Raw genomic sequence first — 13,400 nt, forward strand, 5'->3', positions numbered from 1 at the left:
TTCAATCTTCAAAAATTAACTAAAAATCTAAAAATGAACTTGAGCTCCTGAAATATTGATTAGTGGTGTATTTTTGCAAGCTTTTTCGATCTTGCTGTGGTCCAGTTCAATGTTTATTCTGCCAGTTGGGAACTCCCATTTTAAAAGAAGTAAGTAATACCATCAAAATAAAATATGTAACAAAAAAAATGGATAAAATCGGTTTTATTTTATAGAAACGAGACTAGGAAATGAAAAAAAAAAATGAAAAAAAATGTATAAAATAATGCAAACAGAAATACTTAGGTAACTATATGTTATTCATGAATTTAACGAAATTACTATATGTATAAACCGTTGATTAAAAAATTGTACTCGCGGAATCTCCTAGCTGAAATTATTCTGATCAACAACGACGCTCGGAAACAAAATCACTCAAAATATAATGGATTTTAAAAATGTTTTCCAAAATCTCCTCCAAAAAACAACAATCACTGCGCATTTTCAGTATCTAGGCATAGGAACAGTTTATATTCTAACATCGATTTAATCATGTCTGCTGATGGTAACATCCTACGGGCTAATTCTTTTTCCACAAATTCATCTTTTTTCTGTTTTATCAAATTAATCCTATCTTCTATTTCTTGGGGTAATTCGTGACATTCCTTTTCTCTTCTTGTATCCATCACCTTCTCGTAGGCTGCAATATAATTAACATCATCATCATCAGCAGGGGTTTCTGGAGTGGGCTTACACGATCTATAAACTATCTCTTCGGCGTGTTCCGACGTATACATATCTAAATAGTTCGATTCTTTTAAATTGTCTAGAATCGATTCCGGATCGCCATCACCATCATCCGCGGTTACAAAATTGAACACATCAGTCTCCTTCACAAATTTTGGAATACTGAATGACGGAGCCGGTGCAGGTTGTTGTTCGTTGGAAATTTCTGATGCTGATATGAGGCCTCGAAATGCTGCACCGACTACAACGGCGTTGGCACGATTGATGCCCATACTTCGTCTTCCAGTGGGCACTTTACCAAAAAATTCTTCTACAGTGGCTTGTACCTAAAATGCAAAAAACAGACAGGTACTTATCTAGATGCAAATCACTCATCAATTATGACATGGCAGATTTACACGAGGGAAAATTTCTGAAAAGCAAAAACCTAGATCGAATGAATATTATGCAAAAATATATTTGCAGTCAAGATTTTAGGAGTTGAAGTGCATTTTTCGATTTTTGGTGAATTTTTAAAAATCAAAGTGTCAGAAATGAAAAAAAATCTGAATTTTACGAAATCAACCTAAGAAAGATAAAATCTTGTACGTACGTAATTACCTTATTTTCGACACGTCAAATTGATTAGAAATGGTCTCGCGAACTATTCTGGGCGGTTCTGGAGCCTCCAGTAGATTTTTGAGAGTTGGAATTCCCACATAATTTTATCAAATAAAGGTGAGAAATATCCAGAGTGTGCTCGCGCACACAATTCGTTGGAAAGTTTTTTTGTCAAGTTTTTGACACATTTTTAGAGTTGAAATTTGGCGCTGAAAAATTTTTGTTCTGCGCATTTTTACGTACTTTGCATATTTTTGCCAAAAAACAAGTAAGTAGTAATTTAAGAGATTTTTTTAATAAAATGAGCACGTTTCATACAACATTTCGATCCAACTCATATGTTGGGAGGAAGTACTCATCTTCAGGGCTGATTCCCACTGTATTGACTAAATAAGGTACCTAAGTAGGAATGCATTTTTTTAAAAAATCGGCCACCTAATTTGCAAAAAGTGGTCAATTTTGAATTTTCAAAAATTCTCACAAAATCCAAAAATCAAGCTGGGGGCGTCAATGGGGTCCAATCAAAAATCTGAAGTCATATTCGTGTTCAGCGTCACCGAAAACATACAATTTGATATATCACATGCCCCAGATTTTCTTTTGAAAGTTTTGCCCAAATTTGGGGGAGGGCGTGTCCCCCTTCTATTGAAAGATCCCATCTCGAAAATTGAATATTTCAAAAATAGCATCAAAAAGTGCATTTATGGACATTTTTTCAGAATTTTAAATGGTAGCTCCCACTTACAGTGCCATTTTGAAATTTCAAAATATACTTAAAAAGTTCAAAGTGCAATGTCCTTTTGAACTGTGAAATCAGTTTTGATCAAACTATCATAACGTTGGAGGCATGCACTGCTGAAGTTGAGTACCTCGAGACAATGTGAAAATGATTGACCCCCCCCCCCACCCCTGAGGGGGCTGGAACCAAACTGATCACGGTTTTCTTACTTATTGGGTGGGGAGACATTGTAAAAAAATTGAGCGAAATCGAAGGATTTGACTCAAAAACGTTGGTTGAGTTGAGGTGGAATGACCCGACTCGCATTCAAAGGGTTGGTTTTAGAAAAGATACAGCCATTTTTAAAAATTTCCCACCGAACAAAAAACTTGAGTTTTTTGAATTTTTTCCTTAGGTAACTACTTACTCAATGGTAAAAAAAAACAAACAAAAAAAACATAAACGCCTGTTAGAGCAGGAGAATAACGTAAAAAAGCGAGGGCAAAAAGGAAAAAATTGGCACATTAATTTTTTCTTCGGGAATGTGTTCAGATGAACCCCCTGAACTACCAAAAAAAAACCGACCCTCCTAACCCTGGAGCTAATTTTTGTAGGGGGCCAAAAACCGGTTTCGATTCACGTTTTTTGCGATTTACTCCGAAAATATTAGGTTTACGATAAAAACTACCATGACTAAAAATGTTCCCCTTCAAATTCTCGACAATTTGATATTAGGCTCGATACCCATCCCTCAAGAGGGGTGTCTAAAAATAGGGGTGGAAAGAGTAGGTGTTTCAAAAAAAGTCAGTCCAGTAAATTGATCAAAGTTACCACTTAATATCATTCGTTTTTGCTCAATTTTTTTTACAAAGTCTACTCACCCAACTATTAATCACACCACCATTGATTGGTCTTCAACCCTCCCAAGGGGTTGGTGGGGGATACTTGATTTTTCAAGTAACCCACAACTGAATCATGTATTTGAAAAACGAATCTGGACATGCGATATTTCGAATAGTATGTTATCGAGGTCGCTGAATACGAATACCAACTTATTTTCTGGGTCCAACTCCCCAAAGCCCCTCTGTGCCCCAAAAAGGGGGTTGAAATTTTGAAAAATCGTGAAAAGTCGAGTGATATATCGAATGGTATGTTTTCGAGGTCGCTGAGTACGAATATGAACTTATTTTTTGTGTCCCCCCTCCCAATGTCTCTCTGTGCCCCAACAAGGGAGCCAAAATTTCAAAAAATCATCAAAAAGTCGAGCGATATACATATCAAATGGAATGTTTTTGAGGTCGCCAAGCACAAATATGAACTTATTTTTTGAGTCCCACCCCACAATGTCCCTCTGTGCCCCAAAGAAGGGGTCAAATTTCGAAAAATCGTAAAATGTCGAGTACTTAGTACTTAATAGTTGGGTGAGTAGACTTTGTAAAAAAAATTTGAGCAAAAACGAATGATATTAAGTGGTAACCTTGATCAATTTATTGGACCGACTTTTTTTAAAACACCTACTCTTTCCACCCCTATTTTTAAACACCCCTCTTGAGGGATGGGTATCGAGCGTAATATCAAATTGTCGAGAATTTGAAGGGGAACATTTTTAGTCATGGTAGTTTTTATCGTAAACCTGATATTTTCGGAGTAAATCGCAAAAAACGTGAATCGAAACCGGTTTTTGGTCCCCTACAAAAATTAGCTCCAGGGTTAGGAGGGTCGGTTTTTTTTTGGTAATTCAGGGGGTTCATCTGAACACATTCCCGAAGAAAAAATTAGTGTGCCAATTTTTTCCTTTTTAAAACCGCTTATTTGCCTGCTCTATGGGAACTTGACTTAAATTTGAATGAACTCTTGAAACAGGTGGGGAATAAGCCAAAACTAGATTCTTTGCTGGCTAAGTTGATTTCCACACCTCATGGAAAAATTTTAACATTCTGGAGGAATGGAAAATCGCGCAAGAGGTTTCAGAATGGGGCCAAAAATAGAGAATTCCGGTTCGAAAAAGTTGACCTCAGCTTCATCAGGACCGATTTCAACCATTTTTACTGAAAAAGTAGGAATGCACATTCAATCGCAAAAATCGTTGACATTTTAGTTAGGTAGGTCTAGGTACCTATGGAGGTTTCGGAAATTGGGACCAGGTTCTGTCCAAAAATCACGGTCTCGTTCAAAACCGAACAAAATTCCATTGTCAATATGTGCAATAGATTTGAGTGGGTTCGAACTACACGTCAACAAGTAGGCCTAGCACCATAATGTAAATACTTATGCCATGCCAAACTCGATCCTCAATTATTGCACTCACTTTTGGTATCCTGCTTGTACCACCGACGGCTAAGACATCATCGATATCGGATACGGATATTTTGGCGTCTTCTAACGCTTTTTGGCACAGACTACGAGTTTTGCCGATCAATTCTGCGACCAATTCTTCGAATTTATTTCTGGTCACCTGAAAAAATTACAGACACAAAAAAATTCTCGATGAAATCGCTTCGAGGTGAGTAAATGTGAACTGGAAAAATACTATATCTGATAAATCTGCACCTTTATGGATATACGTTTAATCTGCGAAGTTTGAGTAGGCAAATCCAAATATATACCCCAAAAATTCACGTCGACTTCGGTGCGATAGGATAAATCCATTTTAGCGTTTTTGGCCGACCATTTGAGATACTGCATGGAGGTCGTACTTAGCGTAGAATCGATACCCGTCTGAAATTTCAAAGATGGGTAAATACGTACATATATTGTAACACTCTGTGAGTTAAAATCTACCAAGCACACTAAAAAGTTGTCTGGACCATATGATTTGAAATAAACTCACTTCACGTTTCAATTCGGTGACCAAATAATCGACTAACTTGTCATCAAAATCTTCGCCTCCTAGAAATAGATCTCCCACCGTCGACATCACTTCAAATTTGCTATCTTCGATATTGATTTTTAAAACGGTTACGCAAAAGCTACTGCCTCCAAAATCGTAAACAACCACACTGTGAAATTGTACAAAAATTATTTCACAAATATACCGAGAGCTTGACAAATATTGTGTGAAAAATAAACGAATATCAAAAGGGCATATTTACGTTTTACTACCCTTCACACTTTCGAGAGCTGTACAGTGAGAAAGGACAGCAGCTATAGGAGTATTTATTACAGCCAAGACATTCAATCCAGCAATTGAGGCTGCTTCTTTGATAACTTGTGTTTGATTATCGTTGAAATATGGAGGAACAGTGAGCACGATATTTTCCAGAGGAATAGTATTCTTCAATTCCTTTTCGCAAAATTCTTTCAGTTTTAATAAAATTAGTGCTTCAATTTGGGCCGTACTCAATACCCGGTTTCCGTTGCTGCTGACTAAGCAGGCATTACCGTCGGTCTGTTCAAAGATTTTATAACCGACCAGATTTCTGTAATTCGTATAAAAATTTACATTACCTACCTATTAAAAGTTACATATGCATTTCCATGAAGATATTTGAGAGCAGAATTACACTCACATTGTATTTTGGACTAGAGAATCGTCGTAGCGTCTGCCTATCAATCGTTTGGTCGCGTAGAACGTATTCAAGGGACTTGCAACTGTTCTTTTTTCAGCAGCCCAACCAACCAGACATTTACCATCTGAAAAAAATTCAAGAGGAAGAATCAAACATACCATATCTGTGTTCCAATTACCACCAATAGATGATAATACTTTTTTATTTTCACAGATACACTTTACCATTCAGAAATGAAACAACCGATGGAATATCTTTGACGAGTGTCAGTTCGAGATCGGTCTCATCATCGTTTTTAGGTTGCACCCGTTGCACCAGCGCAACACGGGCGTAAGTGCCACCTATATCTACGCCGAATACTGCCTATATAAGAATTAAATTTTTTTATATTAGACTTAACTTGGCAAAGGTTACATACATACCTACAATTAGGAAGGTAGGTAAGGATCAGTACCACTATTAGCTCGTGGGTATAAGTATTAGTTTTTTATGCTCGATTTTACTCCTTCTTTCACTGACTTTAGGCAAAGATTCATGAAATTAGACTCTTGAATTACAAATTTCGAAAAGGTGAAAAGACATTCAATTTTGATAAACTCGATTCCAAATACTGTTTATATTCACTCACACTTGAATAAATATTCCTCATGAGCTTGAGTAGTTTTCCGATGCTAAAACGAACATAACGATGCTTGCAGCGAAATAAAGATGTAAAAAGATTTACCTTTTTTGGCGTGTCATTAGAATCCATATTTTTTTGGCTCAGGTGGCGAAGAGGAATTACAGGAATGTTGATGGGTAATTTTAATCAACGCACAAACGTTTAAAAACAATAATTACAACGTTTTTGAAAAATTATTATTCACACCTGCGAAGCACTGCGAATTATTGTGTGACTGGTAGTCGTAGTTAAAAGTCGAGGCTAAAATAAGGCGATAAAAAATGTAGTAAGTATGCGAGTGTAAGAGGGTGGGGAACATTCATCAGAGTATGAGAGAGAGAGACATCTAGTTCCTTATCATAAAGTTGCAGTTGCAACAGGTTAAAAAAGGAATGGAAGAGTATTATACATTGTACAAGCAAAATATCTCATCTATCGACTCGATTCGAGCGTTTATTGAAAAATTAGGTCGAAATCTCGTTCTATAGTCATTCAAATTAAACGTTTTCCTACTTGATAGGTATTATAGGTATAGGTAGGTAAGGTACTTAGGTTACATAATTGACAAAATCGAGGCATTTCGCCCTTTTACTTTTTTTTTGTTATTCCAGTTCATTCACAATGTGAAAATTTGTTGTTCAATTTTTTATTTGTGTACTCAAGTATGTAAATTCAAAAAGAATGCCTACGTTCCTCTTATGTACGAGTAGGTATATCAGGTACTAATTATCACCCTCAATAAAGGATTTGTGTAATCATAATTATTGTTCCAATTATTTAAAATGGAAATGGTAAGGATTTGTTTCTTTTTTTAAAATAAAAAAAAATCCCATTCGAATTCTTTGGCTGATTTTGAGTAGGTAAGGTATCTATTTTTTTTATAGTTCTTTTAGTTTTTTAACAAATTTTTTCTGAAGTAAGTAGGTATTATTTCTCAAGAATAGTTATTTGCAAGAAATAGGTAGGTACCTACTCAAAAACATCAATGAAAGCACGAATATTCACAGCTTATGATGAGTGATATTACGGAACCTTCTCACACATTCAGTTTGAGAAGAAAAATACCAAAACCTCTTTGAAAATAAAAAACAACATTATCAAAATCAAAATAATAATTTAAGATATAAAAATTCACTTTGTACATTTGGTAAAGCTCGAGTCTCGACTCTCGAGTTACAAAAATTATCAAAACATTGCCATCATTTTACAATTAAGAAGTAGTTATTCACATTTTAAAATTCAAATCACAAAGAAGGTGTTGATTAAAAATTGAACACATAAGTAACACATCGAATCTTATTAGCAACAACGTTGATTCGAAATAAAATCATTTAAAATACATACAACTTAATGTAGATTTTAAAAAAGTTTTTCAATATTCAAAAAAAAAAATGTCAACCATCGCAGTACCCATACAGTAAACTTAAACATTTCCATCATTGTACAATTAAGAATAATAGATAGGTACTAACAATTTAAAATTCAAATCACAAAGAAGTGTTGATTAAAAATTGAGCACACATAAGTAACACATCGAATTTTCTTAGCAACAACGTTGATTCGAAATAAAATTATTTAAAAAACAAATATTATGTAGACCGATTTAAAAAAAGTTTTTCAATATTCAAAAAAAAAAATGTTAACCATCGCAGTACCCATATATAGTAAACTTTTTACACGAAGCAGTTGATTTCCCAAATTCAAATCATCGAAGTAAAATTCAAAATTTTCCAGAGCTAGCGGAGAATCATATCAGTCAAGAAGGTGGAGACCGTTCTTCACACATACGAATCAATTCTTTTTCCACAAAATTATTTCTGCCTTGTCGGAAATGATCGAACTGATCTTCTAATTCTTGGTTTAGGCGCACTTCTCTACTTCTCCTCATTTTTGTTAACCTCTGGTAAGATGTAATAAAACTAACGTCTTGATCATCAGGAGGATTTCCCGGAGCGGGCGTGCACCTTTTTAAAACGATTAAATCCGCTTCTTCCTCCGTGAATATCGACAATATTTTTGATCGTACGTAGTTGTTTGAAATCGCATCCATATCTGGATCATCGTCCATTATTCGAAAATTGAATTTTTCATCCTCCGTTACAGGTTTTGGAACGCTGATTACATGATCTGGTGGTTGTTGTGCGTTGGGAATTTCAGGTATTAAAACGTGGCCTCGAATGGCTGCTCCGACTGCCACAGAGTTGGCACGATCAATGTCCCTTGCACCTCCAATGGGCTCCTTACCGAAAATTTCTTGAATGGTGGTTCGTACCTGGAATGCGAAAAACAATTATGTACCCTGTAGATACGTACCTATAAAATAATACCTATAGGGTTAAAAAGATTCAATTCGTACATGGGCGCAGTGAAATTTTGAAGCCTAGCTCCTCTTCCTTCTCCCAAAATTTTTTATAAAAACGAATAAACAATCCCAAAATAAGTAAAAAATTCCAAGAAAAATTCAAATATTTTGACTAAAATATTTTTCTGAGCATTTTTGAAGAACTCTGAGTGCAAAATTGGGATCCTATAATAGTCGTAGTTTTTGATGAAGGTGACATGGTGGTATGGGATATACCTATCAAAATGTGTAAACATTTCAGCACATATCTCAAAAATTTCCGTCAAACTTTTTTTGAGCCAACATTCTAAAAATTTTAAGCCCAAATTGGGTGATGATTTTTGATACTTTTGAAAAAAGTGTCATGTAACCTATCAAATTTGTCAAAATGAGAAAAAAATCGTATATTTCTACAAAAATCTTTTTTGGAGCTGCATTTTTGAAGAATTTTGAACCCAAAATAAATTGAGCCATAAAAACCTATAGGAATGGGTAAAAATCTTAAATTTATGCGAAAAGTCAAAAATTTTATCGAAGCTCTTTTTGGGCAGAAGAATTTTTAGCTCAAACCGAGTCACAGTTATGAGGAGTATTTGAAGAAGGTGCCATGTGACCAATCAAAATGGCTTAAAATTTTGAGAAAAATCCAAATAAGTAATTCATTTTGACCAAAATGTTTTTTCAGCATTTTTGAAACATTTTAACCACTATTACAAGTAAAACAAACAAAAATGGGTGAAAAATTCAGTAGCAAATTAAAACTTTCTAACAAAGCTTGTTTCAAGCATTTTGTAAGTATTTTGAGCTCGAAATTCAGTCACAACTTACAGGCTTTTTTTAAAAAAAAAGGGTCAGGTGACTATCAAAATGAGTGAAAATCCCGGCAGCAAAATCAAAAATTTCTACTACACTAAGTTTTTAAAATTACTTTTGCAAAATTTTGCAAGACAGACGACCATGAGAGGCTAAACAGGCAGATCAGTGAACTTAAAAAAACATTCAGAAAAGTCAATGACCTTAAGATACCATACAAGCTACCAGACGACTTTGGGAAGTCATACTGACAGGTCAATGACCTTGAGAAGATGGAGAGATAGACATACACCATACAAGCTGCCTGACGACCTTGGGAAGTCATACTGACAGGTCAATGACCTTGAGAAGATGGAGAGATAGACATACGACCTTGAATATTTAACAGGTGGGTAACTGACCTTAAAAGTTCAGACACATGGGTTAATGATGTAAAAATGCCAGACAGACAGACGACATTGAGAGGATACTCAAAAGGTCAGTGACCTTAAACAGTTCTATGTGTTTATATAGACAAAATTGGAAACTGGGTTAATGACCTTAAAAGGTCAGACAGATATAAGACCTTGTGAAGTTGGACATGTGGCCAGGTGACCTTGAGAGGCTATTTAAAAGGGACAGTGACCCTAAATGGTTATACGAGCCGATAGACACGGTTGGGAAGCTGAACAGGTAGGTCAGTGACCTTGAAAGACCAGAAAGACGGGACAATGACCTTAAGAAGATAGAGAGGCGACAATATGACCTTGAAAAGCTAGACAGATGGGTCACTGACCATGAGAGATCAAATATACCTTATATACCTGGGTTAATGACATTAAGAGACTAGACAGATAGAGGATCGTGGAATGCTAGACAGGTAGGCAGGTGCCCTTGAAAGGCTATTCAGAAGGGTCAATGAACTTGAATGATGATATGGGCTGATAGACAAACTTGGGTACCTGGACAGGTAGATCAGTGACCTTGAAAGTCCAGAGAGACAGGTCAACGCCCTTAAGAGGTCGAACAACCGTCCTTGAGAGGTTAGACAGGCGGGTCAACGGCCTTACAAGAAGCCAGACATACACTCAGACAACCTTGAGAGGTCAGACAGGCGACCTTGAGAACCTATACAGGAAGGTAAGTGACCTTAAGAGTCCAAACAAACGCGTGCAACCGCCCAATCAAAGTAAACATGTACAGAGATGCGAGGATAAGAGCGCCCAGTTAAGCTAATCAAAATAGGTACATACATCTTTTCTGACTTTTATTCAGATCCATATGATATCAACAAAAAGCCCGATTAATTTTTCGTACCACCAAAATTCCAACAAAATGTAATTTCCGAAGCACTTTTTGTAAGTACATTGACCTTTGCACTAATACCCACCTTTGGTATTTTGCATGTGCCACCGACTGCTAAAACTTCACCGATATCTGACTTTGGTATGTTGGCTTCTTCTAACGCTTTTTGGCATAAACCAATCGTTTTATTGATTAATTCTGCGACTAATTCTTCGAATTTGTTTCTGGTCACCTAATCAGACGTACAAAAAAATCTCGTTAAAATCACATTGAAGTAATATAGGTACGTAGGTATCGCGATGGTAACAAAATCCTCTCACCCTAATGGTTACTCGTTCAACTCGCGGATCTTGACCAGGGATACGAATAGCCCAAAAATTCACGTCGACTTCGGGATAAGCACACAGATCTATTTTAGCATTTTCGGCCGACAATTTAATACATTGCATGAAGGTCGCCAATAGCCTGGGATTGATTCCAATCTGAAAATTCAAAAATACGCGTAAGTAAATGTACGAGGTAGGTAGGTAATCCATTATGGAACCACTGACTGCAATCAGCTTACTTGACTTTCCAATTCGGTGACTAAGTAATCGACCAACTTTTTATCAATATCATCTCCGCCTAAAGATAAATCTTCCTGAGTAGATAACACTTCAGGATCGGTAGCGTCTTCGGTCATTTTAAAAATTGTTACATGAAAGGTACTGCCTCCAAAGTCGTAAACAACAACACTGAAAGATATCCCAAAAATGATTCAGAGTGTGAACCGAAAAATCAGAATAGATAATCGAACGAATTTTAAAAAAAGGATACACTTACGTTTTGCTATCACGCAAAGTTTCATGTCTTTTAGAGTAAGCAAGGACGGCAGCAACAGGAGTATTTATTACACTCAACACATTTAATCCTGCAATTGAGGCTGCTTCTTTGGTAATTTGTGTTTGGTTATCGTTAAAATACGGCGGTACAGTGAGCACAACGTTTTCCACAGGTATGCTATTAAATTCACTTATGCAAAGTTCCTTTATTTTGAGTAAAATTAAAGCTTCTATTTGAACTGGAATGAAAACTGTATTTCGATTGATGCTTAGAAAACAGGTATGTCCGTCGGTGTATTCGTGAATTTTATAACCACAACGGTTCCTGCAATTTGTAATACAACAGTATTTCTGTAGATGATTAAGCATTACTCATTTTCATAGAGATATTGAGAGGAGAGTAGAATTTACGCTTTCATAGTTTCTTGAACGACAGGATCGTCGTAGCGTCTGCCTATCAATCGTTTCGTCGCGTAGAATGTATTCAAAGGACTTGCAACTGTTCTTTTTTCAGCACACCAGCCAACCAGACATTTACCATCTGAAAAAATCCACGAGGGAGAATCAAACATAATACTTTCTCATTTTGATTAAATACCTAGTGGCCAGTACCTACCTTTAAGAAAAGAAACAACCGATGGAATATCCTTGATGACTATCGGTTCCAAATCGCCTTCTACAGCATGTTTCTTTTGTCGCAAAATCGACACACGGGTGCGAGTTCCGCCTAAATCTATGCCAAATACTGCCTACGTAAGAATACAAATACATAGATGATTAGACTTGACCAAGTGAAGATTACACATGTACAATTAGAAGGATTTGACTAGCTCATGAGTAGGTAGTGTTTTATGCCTAATTTCTCTACATCTTTCACTGACTGTAAACAACCATAGGCATCGAGATTCCTAAAACTGAATCTCAGACTGTAAATTTTTATAAATCGATTCTAAATAATGTCAATTTCACTCACAATTGCCTATCAGCAACATATTATGGCAATGGTGTGAAATGAAACATGAATAAATACTCCTCATGATGAGCTGAGCTAATGCCATTGAGGAGTTTTTCGATGCTCAAAACGAAAATAACCATCGCTTTGTCGTTCAGAATAGGTACAAGATAATTAAACCAAAAAGATGATTCAAACAGATTTACGTACTTTTTTCGGCGTGTCATCGAAATCCATATTTTTTAATTCAGGTGGAGGAGAATCATCAGATGATGTTGATGGGTACTCGTCAACATGTAACATAATGAATCAATGCACAAAAGTTCAAAAACAATTACAATGTGTTGAAAAATTACTGTCAACACTTGCGAAGCACAATATTTATCTAATGCGAATTGCGAATTATTGTTCGACTGGTGGTTGAAAGTCGAGACCGAATAAGGCGAAGAAAAACTGAGAAAGGTATGAGAGTGTAGGAGGGTGGGGAGCATTCAACAGTAAGTATAGAGAGATACATCCAAGTCTGTATCAAAATGTTGAGTTGAAGCAAGCAGGTTAAAGGAGGAATGGAAGAGAGATAAGACAACAGACATGACAGTAAAATTCAAAGCTCGAGGATCATTAGTACAAAAATGCATCATGTACGAGTACGTAGCAGTAACTTTCTAGCGCAGTCTACTACACGCATCCCTGTTACTCATCTATCGACTCGATTTGAGCGTTTATTGAAAATGAATAATCGAGCTGAAAATCTCGTTCAATAGTCATTAAAATAAAACGTTTTCGTAGGTCTAGGTTTCTAGGTAGCTAGAGCTAACTAATTCTGATATGTAGGTAGGTACATAAGTAGGTAGTAGGTACTATAGGTAGGTATGTTTACAAATTACAATTCAAGGCGAATGAAACGTAAGTATTTGGAAAATTTCTCGATGCTAATTAGTCAAAATCGAAGATTTTAGCCATTTTTGACGTACC

General features: G+C 36.0%; 2 protein-coding genes across 2 annotated transcripts; both read right to left on the reverse strand.

Annotated features, from left to right (window-relative positions):
* Positions 1-187: 187 nt before the first annotated feature.
* Positions 188-6,513, reverse strand: LOC135836889 (heat shock protein hsp-6-like). The gene is made up of 8 exons (XM_065351959.1): positions 6,278-6,513; positions 5,778-5,916; positions 5,554-5,677; positions 5,137-5,463; positions 4,875-5,043; positions 4,595-4,762; positions 4,353-4,499; positions 188-1,052 (listed from the first exon to the last, which is right to left on the reverse strand). The coding sequence occupies exons 1-8, from the start codon at positions 6,302-6,304 to the stop codon at positions 471-473; spliced, it is 1,683 nt and encodes a 560-aa protein (XP_065208031.1). The 5' UTR covers positions 6,305-6,513; the 3' UTR covers positions 188-470.
* A 795-nt stretch (positions 6,514-7,308) lies between these two features.
* On the reverse strand, positions 7,309-13,007 carry LOC135836890 (heat shock 70 kDa protein cognate 5-like). The gene is made up of 8 exons (XM_065351960.1): positions 12,636-13,007; positions 12,090-12,222; positions 11,885-12,014; positions 11,475-11,798; positions 11,218-11,386; positions 10,973-11,134; positions 10,738-10,884; positions 7,309-8,486 (listed from the first exon to the last, which is right to left on the reverse strand). The coding sequence occupies exons 1-8, from the start codon at positions 12,726-12,728 to the stop codon at positions 7,971-7,973; spliced, it is 1,674 nt and encodes a 557-aa protein (XP_065208032.1). The 5' UTR covers positions 12,729-13,007; the 3' UTR covers positions 7,309-7,970.
* Positions 13,008-13,400: the final 393 nt, after the last annotated feature.

The sequence above is a fragment of the Planococcus citri genome, chromosome 2 (genome assembly GCF_950023065.1).
Source record: "Planococcus citri chromosome 2, ihPlaCitr1.1, whole genome shotgun sequence".
NCBI lineage: Eukaryota > Metazoa > Arthropoda > Insecta > Hemiptera > Pseudococcidae > Planococcus > Planococcus citri.

What these genes read in the sequence shown, in the direction of transcription:
- LOC135836889 (XM_065351959.1), bottom strand. Translation starts at nt 6,304, where the DNA reads ATGGATTCTAATGACACGCCAAAAAAG. An exon ending in TCTCTAGTCCAAAATACAAT is followed by an intron (nt 5,464 to 5,553) that starts GTGAGTGTAATT and finishes TACGAATTACAG; the next exon opens with AAATCTGGTCGGTTATAAAA. An exon ending in AGTGTGAAGGGTAGTAAAAC is followed by an intron (nt 5,044 to 5,136) that starts GTAAATATGCCC and finishes ACAATTTCACAG; the next exon opens with TGTGGTTGTTTACGATTTTG.
- LOC135836890 (XM_065351960.1), bottom strand. Translation starts at nt 12,728, where the DNA reads ATGTTACATGTTGACGAGTACCCATCAACATCATCTGATGATTCTCCT. An exon ending in GTTCAAGAAACTATGAAAGC is followed by an intron (nt 11,799 to 11,884) that starts GTAAATTCTACT and finishes TACAAATTGCAG; the next exon opens with GAACCGTTGTGGTTATAAAA. An exon ending in TTGAACGAGTAACCATTAGG is followed by an intron (nt 10,885 to 10,972) that starts GTGAGAGGATTT and finishes ACGTCTGATTAG; the next exon opens with GTGACCAGAAACAAATTCGA.